This window comes from Berghia stephanieae, chromosome 14, assembly GCF_034508935.2.
Source record: "Berghia stephanieae isolate SIO BIC M18660-M18661 chromosome 14, UCSD_Bste_1.3, whole genome shotgun sequence".
In the NCBI taxonomy this organism is placed as follows: domain Eukaryota; kingdom Metazoa; phylum Mollusca; class Gastropoda; order Nudibranchia; family Aeolidiidae; genus Berghia; species Berghia stephanieae.
Window position 1 is genome coordinate 22,642,572 of NC_088373.1, and position 17,753 is coordinate 22,660,324.

General features: G+C 37.1%; 1 protein-coding gene across 1 annotated transcript in view; it reads right to left on the reverse strand.

Moving 5' to 3' along the window:
• Nucleotides 1-17,753, reverse strand: part of LOC144959648 (uncharacterized) — a 49,827-nt gene that overhangs the window by 9,909 nt on the left and 22,165 nt on the right. The window contains exons 19-27 of the mRNA XM_078892312.1: nt 17,438-17,521; nt 16,417-16,722; nt 15,810-16,043; nt 15,351-15,434; nt 13,397-13,705; nt 11,159-11,362; nt 9,402-9,482; nt 6,701-6,873; nt 4,456-4,594 (exon numbers count right to left, since the gene is read on the reverse strand). Of these exons, the coding sequence (XP_078748438.1) occupies nt 4,456-4,594; nt 6,701-6,873; nt 9,402-9,482; nt 11,159-11,362; nt 13,397-13,705; nt 15,351-15,434; nt 15,810-16,043; nt 16,417-16,722; nt 17,438-17,521 (1,614 nt within the window). The remainder of the gene's footprint in view (nt 1-4,455; nt 4,595-6,700; nt 6,874-9,401; nt 9,483-11,158; nt 11,363-13,396; nt 13,706-15,350; nt 15,435-15,809; nt 16,044-16,416; nt 16,723-17,437; nt 17,522-17,753) is intronic.

Below are 17,753 nucleotides of genomic sequence, written 5' to 3' on the forward strand. Positions count from 1 at the left end.
TTATTATTATTATTATTATTATTATTATTATTATTATTATTATATTATTATTATTTATTATTATTATTATTATTATTATTATTATTATTATTATTATTATTATTATCATTATTATTATTATTATTATCATTATTATTATTATTATTATTATTATTATTATTATTATTATTATTATTATTATTATTATGATCTATCCATATATAGAATGAAGTTGACGTCACTCAGGTCTTTGCTATTGTTTTTTGCCATCCTTGTTTATAATTCTCACCAAACATTATAAACCAAACTTTAAACGTTCAATGTTGCACATAGTTTTGTTTGTTGGTCCATTATACTTCCGGATGCCAATGTTGTGAGCTTCTTAGCCAAGCGCATACTATCTGAGAATAGATCCCTCTAAGACTTATAGTTGGACGTCATTTTTCTAGGTTTTTGCACCGTCTAGTGAGTTGTCGTTAGTAGAGCTGATGGAAACAAGTGATTCCATTGGTTGTACTGATGAATACAACTCACAATTTGTTTTCCTTTGTGGTGTCGTGAACGGATTTCCCAATCTCGTTCACGATGTAAAAAATAAGGAAAAAGTTTAGAAAAAGTCTCCACCGAAGTGGGCGTTCTCCATATATGTAAAGGACATATATGGGCGGTTAAAAACTGCTCTAGAGCACTTCGGGAATCGTCCCGGTCTAGCCTGATTTTTATAACATACCAAAAGTATGGCGGATCGGATCTTAGTAGCAGATACAACGATGGGCGAAGATAGTTGATATGTCTGTTTCAAATAAGGCTGTAGATAGTCGAGAGAAAGAATGAAGGGTGTCGAGAGCTTTTATAGAATAGATACGATGACGTCACGTTTACGCGGGAGACAGTGAACAAACACAACATGAAGATTACTCACAACAGCCTGATCAAGACACGACAGTCATACCATAACAAAACACTTACAACAACAACAACACAAACCTATCACAATAATCAGTGACATAAAATCTTCCCCACACTCCTCCCCCCTCCTAAAATGCTTTCCCTCCTGAGGTTATACCCGATATAGATTAAAAGTGGGAAGATATCATGTTTGCATAAGTTTGTCGGGTCCCAAAACATTACTTAAAATATCTATATCAGAACATAGTACTTATGAAAGTTGGACCAAAATTTATAAAAGATAACTTGTTAGGAAGGATGCAATATTTTAAATTTCATTGGGGGTATAAGCAATCAAAATTGTAAGGCAAGATCAGTGGTTGCTTGCTGCACTTGTAAATGGCTGGATATATATATATATCCATTTTTTTTTCTAAAACAATGCAGCTGAAAATAGAGCTTATTTAGTATTTACATTATTGCTAGCAGGCCAGGGAATCTCTTTAGTAATTAATTGACAAGATGACAATGACCAGGGATAATGTCAGAAATAAAACAAGCATAGTTGGAACCATGTCAGTTACCAATTCATGTTAATGTCTATAATACAGGTCCTGTCACAAGGTGGTATCCATCATCATTTTGAAGCTTATGCTTCTGACTCACCTGATTGAGGTAGTAAAATACCTGCTGATGTATAGCCATAATTCCCTCCCTCTCCTGCTTGAGGTGATCACCCATGTGTTCATGTTATCAGTTCATAGGGGTAGCACTACCATGATTTCCTGGCCCACATGGTCGTCGTGGTACCTCATGGGCTCTTTCTCACATCTTGGCTTATTCTGGTTCCATCAGGTTGGGTCGGGTTCTAGAGCCATTATCAGATGGGCCTCTGGGTAGCTCTCTCCCTTCCTCGCCTGTGATTCCGAGGGGTACCATCCCTGGTATCATCAGGTCTCTGGGTTCAGGGGGGCTTACACCAGGTATCATCAAGCCTGTGGTTCCGAGGGGTTCCAACCCTGGTATCATCAGGTCTTGGTTTCAGGGCACTTTTTTAGCTGTCATCAAACCTGTGATTGCTTGGGGTATCATCAGGCTCCCTGTGCATGGTGTCTGCTCCTGGTGTCTCTAGTAGTCCCTTGTGCCCTTGAGTCATCATGATGTGAGAAGTTTCTTAGTGGGGAGGTGAAACCTCTACCCTTTGATGGGGAGGTGAAAGTGTCACCTCTACCCCTTCTCCTTCAGCCTTTGGTTCCAGTCTAGTATCATCAGGCTGAGCTTCTCTGGCATTTTCTTTGGAATTGAACCCCTTCATCACTGTCACTGCCATGTTGACAGTGGTGGCATCGACTCGTTGCTATTCTGCTCAGTTGATACAGACCGTGATGTTGCTCCAGACAGTCATACATACTTTGTTGTTTCTTTCCATGGTCTGGGGTTTGTCTTTTTGTACATAGCAACAGATATGAGTCATGACAGAGTTGGAGGCTTCTTGATTGACCTTTCTTCTTAAAGTTTGTGTCTGTTTTTTACACATAACACTGCACCGAAGACGAAATCTGCAATGATACTGGCAGGACTGATCAGGATTGCATTCAGTTATAATTTTGTTTTTTGTTTTTTGTTTTTTTTCTAAAACAATGCAGCTGAAAATAGAGCTTATTTAGTATTTACATTATTGCTAGCAGGCCAGGGAATCTCTTTAGTAATTAATTGACAAGATGACAATGACCAGGGATAATGTCAGAAATAAAACAAGCATAGTTGGAACCATGTCAGTTACCAATTCATGTTAATGTCTATAATACAGGTCCTGTCACAAGGATGGTATCCATCATCATTTTGAAGCTTATGCTTCTGACTCACCTGATTGAGGTAGTAAAATACTTGCTGATGTATAGCCATAATTCCCTCCCTCTCCTGCTTGAGGTGATCACCCATGTGTTCATGTTATCAGTTCATAGGGGTACCACTACCATGATTTCCTGGCCCACATGGTCGTCGTGGTACCTCATGGGCTCTTTCTCACATCTTGGCTTATTCTGGTTCCATCAGGTTGGGTCGGGTTCTAGAGCCATTATCAGATGGGCCTCTGGGTAGCTCTCTCCCTTCCTCGCCTGTGATTCCGAGGGGTACCATCCCTGGTATCATCAGGTCTCTGGGTTCAGGGGGCTTACACCAGGTATCATCAAGCCTGTGGTTCCGAGGGGTTCCAACCCTGGTATCATCAGGTCTTGGTTTCAGGGCACTTTTTTAGCTGTCATCAAACCTGTGATTGCTTGGGGTATCATCAGGCTCCCTGTGCATGGTGTCTGCTCCTGGTGTCTCTAGTAGTCCCTTGTGCCCTTGAGTCATCATGATGTGAGAAGTTTCTTAGTGGGGAGGTGAAACCTCTACCCTTTGATGGGGAGGTGAAAGTGTCACCTCTACCCCTTCTCCTTCAGCCTTTGGTTCCAGTCTAGTATCATCAGGCTGAGCTTCTCTGGCATTTTCTTTGGAATTGAACCCCTATCCTGCTCGTGACGCCAATTGTCGTGAACGGATTTCCCAATCTCGTTCACGATGTAAAAAATAAGGAAAAAGTTTAGAAAAAGTCTCCACCGAAGTGGGCGTTCTCCATATATGTAAAGGACATATATGGGCGGTTAAAAACTGCTCTAGAGCACTTCGGGAATCGTCCCGGTCTAGCCTGATTTTTATAACATACCAAAAGTATGGCGGATCGGATCTTAGTAGCAGATACAACGATGGGCGAAGATAGTTGATATGTCTGTTTCAAATAAGGCTGTAGATAGTCGAGAGAAAGAATGAAGGGTGTCGAGAGCTTTTATAGAATAGATACGATGACGTCACGTTTACGCGGGAGAAGTGAACAAACACAACATGAAGATTACTCACAACAGCGTGATCAAGACACGACAGTCATACCATAACAAAACACTTACAACAACAACAACACAAACCTATCACAATAATCAGTGACATAAAATCTTCCCCACAGTGGCCAAAGACTTGTCATTTGACGTAATTTATTGGTCAGTATCAGGCTATAGATAGAATGAAGTTGACGTCACTCGGGTCTTTGCTATTGTTTTTTGCCATCCGTGTTTATAATTCTCACTAAACCTTTTAACCAGACTTTTAACGTTTAAAAAAAAAGGAAAAACAACTAGAGCGGTTACACAGCGCAATTTACACTCGACGTTCTCAAAGCGCTTTACAAGGGTCCCTAACCAACAGCAACACTTAACAAGTAGAACGAGACATGACGCCTGGTAGGAGATATTACAATTTCTTTTTCGGACATAGACAACTCAGTTATCGGCCAGGTACTCATTTTACATCTTAGTACGGTAAGAAAATGTGAGTAAAGAGCCTTTTCCAAGGACTGAACTATGCACCGATCGAGGCTCGAACCCAGGACCTTCCGATCCGAAAGCGAGTGTCATACCACTAGACCACATAGCCGCACAAGGTTACACGTAGTTTTGTATGTTGGTCTGTTATACTTACGGATGGCAATATGGTGAGCTCTTTAGCCATACGCATACTATCTCTAAGAAAACGATGGAGTGCTTAGATACTCACGGAGAACGTTGAGTCTGAAGGTCATCACGTGATCATAACTCCCTGTCACGTGAGTGGCCCGACATGTGAAGTCTAATTGGTTGAAAGAGATGTCAATGGTCAGCACTGTAGACACTTCTGTACCAGGGCTGGACGTTGTCTTGGATGGGAATCGTGTCATATTATTATTATTATTATTATTATTATTATTATTATTTTTATTATTATTATTATTATTATTATTATTATTATTATTATTATTATTATTATTATTATTATTATTATTATTATTATTATTATTATTATTATTATTTTTATTATTATTATTATTATTATTATTATTATGGTCACCGACGCCTCAAGATGGTATATATTGTGTAGGGATTGTGGTTTTTTAGATGATAATATTTGAATCTTTAGTGATAAGTATGAGACTTATATCTTACAGGGGACAAAAGGTAATGATGATGATGATGATGATGATGATGATGATGATGATGATGATGATGATGATGATGATGATGATGGTCACGATGATGATGATGATGATGATGATGATGATGATGATGATGATGATGATGATGATGATGATGATGATAATAATAATAATAATAATTATTATAATAAATAATAAGCATATATATATATATATATATATATATATATATATATATATATATATATATATATATATATATATATATATATATATATATAAATAGCGCCTTTCGTGGAAACCTCAAAGCGCTTTAAAAAAATACAAATACAATTCAACCAAAGTATCAAAACAATTAAGAGCATAGAAGGGCATCAATACATCATCAATATATGTGTCACATACAATACATTTAAAATTCAATTTAGTAAATATTTTCTGAACAGATATGTTTTCAGGGCTTTTTTGATAATGTCTATTGAGCTCGAAAATCTCACAGATTGAGGGAGATCATTCCAAATCGTGGGTCCGAATTTCATAAAAGACCTACTCGTATCGCCAACATATTTAAGTTTATTTTTAGGAGATTCTAACAATTTTGAATCGTGGGATCTAAGATTTCTCAGAGGTACGTACGGTTGATCATGAGGACATTTAAGTTGATATATATCTTTACCACGTGTATATCTTCGGCTATGTGGTTTTGTGGTATGACACTCGCTTTCGGATCGGAAGGTCCTGGGTTTGAGCCTCACTCGGCGTATAGTTGAGTCCTTGGGAAAGGCTCTTTACTCACATTCTCTCCTCACAGTAACCTGGTGTAAAATGAGTACCTGGCAGTTAACACCGTTGTCTCTGTCCGAAAAAATTGTAATATCGCCTAACAGGCGTCATGTCCCGTCCTAAATGTTAAGTCTTGCTGTTGGGCAAGGACCGCATATAAAGCGCTTTGAGCATGTTTAGTGGATATTGCTATATAGAAAATCTCAATATTTTTGTTGTTTTATTTTTCATTTTTGTAATCTTTCAATCAATAGATTTCTAGCATTACTATTAATATTAAGGCCATTAAAAGGATTTTATCCTTTTTCGTCCTTAAGATAGTTCGAAGTTGACCTCACTCAGGTCCTTGTTACTGTTTTTTGCCGTTCGCGTTTATGAGTAATTCTCACTAAACTGTATTAACCAGACTATAATCGTCCATGGTTACAGACATGTTTGTGTGTTGGTCCGTTATACTTCCGGACAGCAGTATTATGAACTTCTTAGCCAAGCGCATAATATCTATACGTAGCCATCGTTAACTTATAGCCTGACCAGGGCCTTCGTAAAGTTATGGCATGACACTGACCAAAAACTGACGTCGAAATGCCAGTCTTTTGCCACAAAAGAAAACAAATCGTGAGTTGTATTCAATAGTTCAACCAATGAAATAGCTTGTTTCCATGAGCATTACTAACGACAATTCACTGGGCAGTGCAAAAACCAAATAATGACGTCAAAATGCCATTCTTTTTGGGGTTTCAGTGTCAGGCTGTAGCCATCGTTATGTTATAGCCTGACACTGAAATCCAAAATGACCCGCAGTTTGACGTCATTTTTAGAATTTTGAACCGTCTAGTAAGTTGTCGTAGTGCTCATGGAAACAAGTCATTTCATTGGTTGAACTATTGAATACAACTCACGATATGTTTTCTGGCAAAAGACTGGCATTTTGACGGCATTTTTTTGGTCAGTGTCATGCCATAACTTTACGAAGGCCACGGTCAGGCTATAACATAACGATGGCTACGATCTATAACATATGTTATGTTATGTCAAGTTACATACTTGAGATCCATAGGTCAAGATGACCTGGTCAACTTGAGGAATTCCACCGTCGACACGACATTTGATGCCAAGAGTGTCTAAGACGTCGATGTCCAGGATACTTCCATCACCAACGACTTGTTTGACCTCATCGACAAAGGTCAATTCGATAGTGGGCGGTGTTTTCGGGGGAACTGTATAGATAGAATGAAGTTGACGTCACTCAGCTCTTTGTTTTCTTGTTTGTTGGGGTTTTGTTTTTGTTTTTGTTTTTTTTTGTTTTTGTTTTGGGTTGGGGGGGGGGGGAAGAGAGAGGGTTGGGTTTTTTTTTGTTTTTTTTTTTGTTTTTTAGTTTGTTTTTTTTTTTTTGGGGGGGGGGTTTGTTTTTTTTTTTTTTTTTGGGGGGGGGGGTTACCGTTCATGTTTATGAGTAATTCTCACTAAACTGCATTAACCAGGCTATAATCGTTCAAGTTTACACATAGTTATGTGTGTTGGTCCGTTATATTTCCGGATGGCAATGTTGTGAGTTTATTAGCCAAGCGCATACTATCTATAGAAGGGACGGATAGCGAGAGATTACATTCGTAATACTGTGACCAGTTGTCTGAAGTAAGTTGAATTTTTATTTTTATTTTTTTTAAGCTGTTTTTTTTCTTTTTTTTATGTCGAGGTGGGTGAGATGTTGAAATGTGAATATGCCTATTGTGAGAAATACGAAGCTCAGGTTAGCGTGTAATTTGGTTACATTGTAAAAAAAAAGTATCTGGCAATGCAAAAGGAAGTGGAAACTGCGAGGACTGTAGGACTATGCAAGGGTGTTTTTGTTGTGAATGGGCATGATCTATATTACATTTCCATGTGCTCGAGGTCATTGGTCACATTGCAAAATGTACTCCAAATGACCCACTTAGTGAAAAGTGTTCACAACTTTTTAAATAGCGAACATCGCGATTGGTCATTTTATTCAGCTTGACACATGGGTATGTTTACAACGTTCATAAACAAAACAGCGTGTTTACATTTTTAAAGAAATATCCAATCGTTGGACAGCAACAAATCATGTGATTGATGACTTGGTTGGACGAAAACATGAATATAGACCACTTCCATTTTACTCAGTGTTAGAGCGTAGCCTTTTAAAACTTATAGCCTGACAGTGACCAAAAAATACGCCAAAAGAACAGCCTTTGGCCATAACAGAAGACAAATCTTTATTTGTAATCTATAGTTCAATCAATGGGATTACTTGTTACTTTGAGAACCGTAACGACAAATCACTAGGAGCTACACAAACCTAAAAAAAACTAATAAATAAAAATAAAATTCCCTTAATTCATCCCATTGGGAAAATTTGTCTCTAGGGTCTATTCCAAGGGAAGACTGGAATAACCCAGGCATCACCTGCAGTGCAGCGCCGCAATTTGAGTTAGGTAGAGGTGACTTGCTCAAGGCCACACAGCGCAGTGACGGGTGATCGAACTCGGTACCTTTCTGGTAAGAAGCAAAGAACGTACCGCTGAGCCACGCTGGCCCTTAAAAAGAACATCAAAGTATCAACGATGGGTACGGTAAGATTAGAACGTGCCGAGTGAGAATGAGATGAACGTCCTGTAAGTGTGTGAATAAAAGCATTGGAAAAATTATTAGTCATTAGTGATAGTATATAGGTAGTGAGGAATAATGGAGAATTCTGGAATTGTGCAATATAGGACTTTGAAGGTAAATAGAAGGCACTTCTTGGCGATGAAGCCGAATATCGAGTGTAATGATATTGCTTTAAACTGCACATTTACAAAATGTATGGATTAAAAATACGCACAGAGCAACAATAAAACCTCATATTTTTGTTTTAAAAAACTGTCTTGAAAATTTGATATGGATGGTGGAAAAATGACTCTTCACCATTTGTGCCATAAATGTTGATGTGATGATGGACGGTAAAGTGTTGGGGTGGAAATGATACACATGTCATATTTTGGGGAAATGAAAAATGTTGAAATAATGTGAAATAAGAGATAGGCAATTATTTACATTCTGCCTTTTTTGTGAATAAATGTTAAGATTTGGCCGTGTTCTTGCCATCTGAAGTGGACTATTGGTAAAAAAAACAACTGGTATTGATTAAAACGACTTCAAACTTTACTCTAAGTTATTTCAAAAAGTTACAAAGCAGCTTCCATTGGCTAAAGTCCTATATATATCAAGAATCATATCTGCTGTCGTCAGTCTTTTTGTGCTAAATACTTTTTTTAAAACAGTCCAAAAACGTGTGATGTGCCACCAAAAAGAACACAAATTCTAAAGTATCGACATATTATTTTCTTAATTTCTATGTTTTTGACGATGTAAAAAGATTATCTGATTTTATATTGGCAACAAATTGTCAATTCTTTCAGAAATATTTTACTATTTAATACAGAACAGTGATTGAAAAGGGAATCCTTTCTCATGTTTTTTTTAAAGATTGGTCAATGGAAATATATTGGTCTAGGTGACAAAGTTCACTTTAATGAAGATATTTCTTCTTCTTCTTCTTCTTCTTCTTCTTCTTCTTCTTCTTCTTCTTCTTCTTCTTCTTCTTCTTCTTCTTCTTCTTCTCTTTCGATCCCCAGTCGAAGTCGACTTATTTTTTAGGATGTTTTCTTTCTTCTATTTGTCTTTCTTGCTTTGTCTGGCACCTTTCATATACACATGTTAGGACCTTAGAAAGTTACCTTACTTTGAAATTGTGGTGTAAAATTGATTTGGCTGACCACTGACCCCAGCGTCAGTGCTTGACATTGAAATGTTTGGTTATGGCCTGTGAGAAAAGAAAATAATGTTAAGAACCGCAATTCGAAATGAACAACAAATGGCTACATGTGACAATAGACTAGTGCCAAAAGGAGATTTTCAGTCAGCAGCTTTCAGCAGCGTGGCAATCTTACAGTATAAGGTGGAGTCAGAATCAGAAGAAACTGACTTAATACATGATGTATTTATAAATACAAAAGAAAGAAATAAAAAACAATAAAGAAAAGACTTCCTCAAATAAGTAAGAGGCGGTATTTACCATTTCTCAGTTTGGTTATTTTTTTAATGCTGTAATCCATTTTAAAAAGATGAATGCGGTGCCAGGCACCACATCAACAATTATAGCCACGCCCCTGGTACCAAATCAACCAGTATAGCCACGCCCCTGGCACCAAATCAACCAATATAGCTACGCCCCTGGCACCAAATCAACCAGAATAGCCACGCCCCTGGCACCAAATCAACCAATATAGCCACGCCCCTGGCACCAAATCAACCAATATAGCCACGCCCCTGGCACCAAATCAACCAATATAGCCACGCCCTTGGCACCAAACAACCAATATAGCCACGCCCCAGGCACCAGATCAGCAAGTATAGCCACGCCCCTAGCACCAAATCAAACTTGAGCTTTAATATAGCGCAATATCCACTAAACGTGCTCAAAGTGCGTTACAAGGGGTTCCTGGCCAACAGCAACACATAACATGTAGGACGAGACATGACGCCTGTCAGGCGATATTACAAATTGTTGGGACAGAGACAACGCTGTTAACGGCCAGGTACTCATTTTACACCTGAGTATGGTGAGAGAATGTGAGTAAAGAGCCTTCTCCAAGGACTCAACTATGCGCCGATCGAGGCTCGAACCCATGACCTTCCGATCCGAAAGCGAGTGTCATACCACTAGACCACATAGCCGCACTAGACCAATATAGCCACGCCCCAGGCACCAAATCAACCAATATAGCCACGCCCCAGGCACCAAATCAACCAGTATAGCCACGCCCCTGGCACCAAATCAACAAATATAGCCACGCCCCTGGCACCAAATCAACCAATATAGCCACGCCCCTGGCACCAAATCAACCAATATAGTCACGCCCCTGCCAGGGGCACTTTCTTACATCCAAAACATGAAGATCAAGAATTACAATTAAAATCAATAGAGCTCTGATGTTTCAAATTTGATAGTTCTTTTTTTTTTCCTTTTTTTTTTTTTTTTTTTTGCTGGTGCGTTCAAAAGTGATAAACGTGAGTGGAGCAGGCACTTGTGTTGATAATAACAAGAAATGATGTGAGTAGGAAAGTGATCGAAAACAATAAAATATATTGTCCTCTGGCACTTTCCTACTCACTTCATTTCTTGTTATTTTGAGTTCTTAAGTGCACAACAAATCATAGCATCAAAATACAAAAGAAAGAATATGCTTAAAGTTTATCTTGTATTTTATTACATATTTTGAGATGCATAGCCTCTAATTGGTATTAATTTAGACGAAAAAAAAACAAATGACAAAAAGGGAATTTATTATTAAAATTATCCGTAAAATTACTATTTAGTTTCACGATAGGAAGAAAAATAAATTATATTTACTATTTTTACTGTAATAAAAGTCTATAAAATCTGAAAGTTTAACACGGAAAATTTATTTCCAGTTTTTGTCTTCCCTATAGTCATACCTGTAATATCTACATTCAGAACAGTTTCGTCACTTCCGTTTGCCAGGACGGTCTCATGGAAATCCACCCACCTCACTTCTCCTTTGGGAATTCCGGCATTTGACAGACGGCATGTACAGATTGTTGATTCTTTCAGCTTTTCAACTCTGTGAATTGCATCTCCAATGTTGGGGGGACAGCCAACCAGCTGAAGGGTTGGCATCTCTGGAAAATCAATGACAAGGAAACCATGCTGATTAACCCTCTCCTTACCATCCATAGGAAAATCGTCACATTCGTTACGATGCAATTAACAGTTTTATCATTCTGACGTATTTTGTGCGTCACAAAATTATAAAGAAAATATTTTGTTCTAGCGATACAAATTAGACTCTGGACAATTATACGTATAGAATGTACTTGTTCCTTTTCTGTTTTAGTAGAAAAAGCTCTATTCTTGTGTTGGGTGGGTGTGAAGTTTAAATGAAAATTCTGAAAATGGCTGGTAAGGAGAGAGTTAATATTTGGAGATTTGCGATACAAAAAAGGTTCTCTCAAAAAACAAGGAGCCAGCCGACTGGGAACGAATCCTCTTGGGTCTCCGACCTTGACGTGAATAGGGGAGCTTGAGGCATATCGGGAGCAAAGGAGTAAATCCCAGTTGACCGTCACGAGACCATCTCGTGGTGTCGAGCCTACAGCGAGCCACTTGAACGGCACACCCGATATGTGACTAATGGAGATCCAACCCGGTGCCCGAATGGCCTCGGCCGTCCCGGGCTCCAGACTTCTATGTTCTAGGATTTGGAACGAATCAATTTTCTCAGCCCATGACTATGTCAGATTGTTTTTACTGTATTAACGTTTGACAAACAAATCTATTAAGAATTAAAGAAAAGCCATGTGATTGAATAGGGAAGATGTATAACATCTCTCTGTTTTTAAACAAAAACATTTTTAAAAATTAAATTCCCTTTATTTGTCACAAAGGAGCATTTTTCTCGAGAGGCAAATCCAAGGGAAGACTGGAATAACCAAGGCGTCATCCGCAGTGCAGCGCCGCAACTTGGAATAAAGAAAGGGAGACCACTCCCTCCAGATAAAAAATAGATGATGCTGGTCATTTAATATTTTGATTATTATGTTTCTTATAGGGTATTTTTTTATAATATAAAATATTAACATCATCAACAATATTTGTAGAGGAATGAATGGCGTACATGATCACCGATGTCTGGTACAGACTTGGTACTTGAAGAAGAAGAAGAAGAAGAAGAAGAAGAAGAAGAAGAAGAAGAAGAAGAAGAAGAAGAAGAAGAAGAAGAAGAAGAAGAAGAAGAAGAAGAAGAAGAAGAAGAAGAAGAAGAAGAAGAAGAAGTTATAGTGGAGATTGAATACAATCTATTACATTGTAAATATCTTTAAATTCTTTTCACTTTAATTATGTATTTACTTTTCTGGGTTGTGGACATCCCGACATAATACCGTTTTGAGACGAGGAGGGAGGGCTTGTATATATAGAATAATAAATGAACAGTCTTGCACTTTAGGGGGCACAATTGCTCAGATGGTGGAGCACTCACTTCTGGCGCATAGGGACCGAGACCAATCACACAGGTGGAGCCGAGATTTTTCTGACCCCTGAGCTTCCAGCAATTGGCTAACTGGGTCTGTTGTATCTGTCTGAAATTACTCTCCGATAGCCTATCGTCCCATCCAAAGTCTAGCAAGCAATTGCTTTTATCTTTTCACGCTATAGAAACCGGGATAAATTACAGCTGTATCGGTCCAATGGCTCTGGAGGTATAAGTCTTCTTTTTTACATACTACTTTACCACGATGTCGTTATGAGTTGATTGATTACATTTATGTATAACATTATTTCCTTGTCTGCTGTATCGAGACAATGACGATCATTTTGGGTGTTAACCCTCTCGTTACTAACTAGACGAAATGTGTCACATTTGTAAACGATTAACCGACATTTTTCTCACTCAGATTTCTTTTCTACTTCACAGAAATCGAAGAAATATATTTATTAAAGTTATATTGTTATGTAAAGCTTGTTTTGATGAAGAAAAATATGTATAACATGTAAAATTTCTTTTGAGTAAGAGTTTTAAGAAACAATTTTATGTTGGATGGTTTGACGTTTCGGGGAAATGATCGGTACGGAAATAGTTAATGTCTACTGATGAATGCAATTTTGGAAGCTGATGTTTATTATTAAGTGTTCAAAGATTAAGTAAATATCCTTACCTTTTACCGTGTATTCCATTCTGGAGACAGCTCCAATACTTTCAATCTTGGTGTTGTTTACAACACACTCAGCTGTAAAATTGCCATTGATGATACTGGTCGTGTAGAACACATAATACTCTCGAGTTGAATTAGTTTGATGATCAGTGACTGTGTAACTATGGTTAAACAACGTATCTTTTTCAAGTATTTTAAACACTGTGTTCCAATCAGGTCTTACAGAGAAGGAGTTGACCTCACAATAAAACATGGCACGCTCTTTTGTTGTGTTGTTGTGATCAAGTCCTATCAACACAGTGTCAGGCCCATCTGTTGAAATATGGAAACATAGTTCTTTTTAAAAGGAATATCTGGTTTTGTTACATATTTTTATTTGTAAAAACCGCTAAGATCAGAATTAAAGCACAATAATTCGTTTTAATTTTGAACACCGTGTTCCAATTAGTTCTTACACTGATGACCTCACAATAAAACGATAAAACGTTTGGGCCAGCTGTAAGAATATTAAATTGTAACAAAATGACGTGATATCTGGAGTATGTAAAGGATGGGAAAGCATAACTCAACGGTACGGTCTTTGCTTCGTACCCGAAAGGTACCGAGTTCGATCACCTGCTGCTGCGCTGTGTGGCCTTTAGCAAGTTACCTCGCCCTAGCTCAATATGCGGCGCTGCACTGCGGCTGACGCCTGGATTATTCCTGTATTCCCTTGGAATAGACTCTAAGGACAATTTTACCATATGGTTCAATAAATTTAACATGAATATTTTTTTATTTTTTAAAAAATAATATTTATGTCTGACCAACTCAAAAAGGTTGTGATTTTAGATGTAATTAAAATATTGAAATTACGGTAAAGTTGTTATTTTAAATTATTTTATTGATAGCAAAATACAACGTGTGTACATATGAATATTTGTGAGTGTGTGTGTGTGTGTGTGTGTGTGTGAGTGAATGTGTGTAGTGCAAAGGGGCGTGGTAATACTTATATGGGATTATTGAAGTGGTTAAGTCATTGTTGGTAGTATATGTTTTATATATATGTGTGAGCACGTGTTAAATATTTCTTTTTTCTGTTTAGTGTAGATTGTGTGGAATCCTAAGATATATATGGCATTTCCCTCTAGGCACAGGTTGCACTTATTATTGTTTTGAGATTATGTCCCATGTGATGTTGTGGCAGGTGATGGTGTCATTATATATATACAGGCGTGCTCACTTTGTGCTCTGGATGTTCCTTTGTCGCCCTTGGGCATACTATAAATAGGAAGATTAATGGAAAGGCGTATAAACGTGTATGGATATATTTTTTAAAACAGACAGATAGATAGATAGATAGATAGATAGATAGATAGATAGATAGATAGATAGATAGATAGATAGATAGATGAATAGATGGATAGGTAGATAGATAGATAGAATGATGGATGGATAGATAGAGGGATAGATAGATAGATATATAGATAGATAGATAGATAGATAGATAGATAGAGAGATCGATAGATAGATAGATAGATAGATAGATAGATAGATAGATAGATAGATAGATAGATAGATAGATATATAGATAGATAGATAGTTAGATAGATAGATCGAGAGATAGATAGATAGATGGATAGATAGATAGATAGATAGATAGATAGATAGATAGATAGATAGATAGATAGATAGATCGATCGATAGATAGATAGATAGATAGATAGATAGACAGATAGATATATAGAATAGAATAGATAGATAGATAGATAGATAGATAGATAGATAGATAGATAGATAGATAGATAGATAGATAGATAGATAGATTGATTGATTGATTGATTGATTGATTGATTGATAGATAGTTAGATAGTCCTTTATATTTGTTCAGATGTTTTCTGATTTTTAAAAATTAACAGAGAGGACGCAGGTATATAAGTAAAAATGAAGTGTTTAATACTGTGAAAGTGATACGTACAAGCATAAAAGACTTCAAAACTGGTGATATTATCTGATAAACCGGCAGTATTGTTTGCTTGACAATTGAATGTTTTGGAGACATCTGACAACATCACAGGATATTCGGCATCCAACATGAAAAAAGAGAAAAAAACATGCTTAACGTTTACAATTTTTTGTTTGATTGTTATTATCGATGTCTTCCTCATCATCATCATCATCGCCGTCATCATCATCATCGTCATCATCATCATTATCATCATCATCGTCGTCATCATCATCATCATCATCATCATCATCATCATCATCATCATCATCATCATCATCATCATCATCATCAAAATCATCATCATCACCATCATCACCATCACCATCATCATCATCATCATCATCATCATCATCATCATCATCATCATCATCATCATCATCATTTAAGCCTATTTATCACAAATCATAAAGATTGGATTAAACCTCTAACCTCCTGCTTGCCTGGCATAGTCTAGTCCAGCCACAGGGTAATCTTGACTGATGACATCACCTGTCTTCCCGTCAACCCACTGGGCCATGGCCAGGTCCATGGGAAGCCCTGGATAAGTGACAATACAACCACAGACAATTGGATCGTTGGGCCCTCCAACTCCTATCCATCTGTCTTCATTTGGAGACGAATCCTCGTAGATTGAACAGTTTACGATTTCAGCCATCGGAAGTTCTATTTTTTTTTAAAGAAATTGATATTATGCCTATGTGTGTACTGTTCAAAAAGTGTGTTGTTGATTTTGATGAAGATCGTCATGCTGATGGTGATGATGATGATGATGATGATGATGATGATGATGATGATGATGATGATGATGATGATGATGATGGTGATGATGATGATGAGGAGGAGGATGATGATGAGGAGGAGGATGATGATGATGATTATGAGGATGATGATGATGATAATACTGATGATGATGATGATGATGATGACGACGACGACGACGATGATGATAATGATGATGACGATGATGACGACGACGACGATGATGATGATGATAATGATGATGATGACTATATCCTAATCGATAATTAAAGATTACCTTTAAGTCTGTATAGAATCATAGCTGTAACTCCAACAGAAGCAGCTCGACTGTTATTTACAGAACATTCAGCTGTCAGATTACCCTTTCTGCCTTTGACGTCGATATCGTAGAAAGTTCGAGCTATATTTGTATTTGGTTGATATTCTTCATCGCTGACATTATACGCCTTTCCATATTCCAATATCCTGAACGTTGTGTTGTAACCAGGGAAAACAAAAGATGTGTTCACCTCACAGTAAAATCTCACTAGATTTATTGTACCTACATGTGGGTCTAGTCCTACCTTCACATTGTCTGGACCATCTGTTAAGAATGATAGATAATTTAATGTTAGTTTTGTTTCATTTCCAGATTATAAAAAATGTAACCCATAGTGTCAATCTACAGCTATTTTGGATGTAGCGTTTAGAAATGTAAGATCTTCTTCTTCTTCTTCTTCTTCTTCTTCTTCTTCTTCTTCTTCTTCTTCTTCTTCTTCTTCTTCTTCTTCCTCTTCTTCTTCTTCTTCTTCTTCTCCCTCCTCCTCCTCCTCCTTGTTAAGTCTGGGAACATCACCTAAGACATCGCCCGACCGAATCCGGAGTTTTCTGAACTCCTAGACCACCCAATCATCGGATTGAATCATTGCTATACAAGCAATGCACAAGAAGTAAGAAGGGGGTTTTGAGGCTGTTCTGAAATGGACACGATACCGCGTACAAATTGGAGAATTAGTTTATTTTTGTCTTAAATTTCAGGAATGTCAAATATTTATACCTTGAATTTAATTCAGTAGTCTATTTTTAAAAAACTATTTTTTCACTAAAACAAATAGAGAAAGAATATTGTCATTAGCGATTCTAGATTTCCGATTTAATAGCATTATCAAAAATTAAGTCGACAATGAAAGTACGCGTAGATGCAGACAATTTTCATATAAAAACTACAGAGGCCTTTATACAAACATTCTTTACAATCCACATATTACTTGTGCGTAAAAAAACAAAAGAAAATTGCTGTGTTTCATCTCCATACTTACAGGCATAAAATATTTGAAAACTTGTTTTATTCTCTGAAATCCCTGCCGAGTTATTTGCTTGACATGTGAATATTTTTGAATTCTCTGAAAAGAAACCCATACATTTTTAGCAAATAATAATTCGTATATTATATGACCTGATGAGGAATAAAATTTCATGTCCTGTATCATATACTTAACATATAACAAAGATGAGGCATTGATGATCATACTAAATGCAGTACTCAAAATCTAAATCGTTGCCTAAAACGAGGGATCCACTTTCTCAGTTTATGAAAAATATTATATTATTTAGATTGTACATAATTAATTTGAA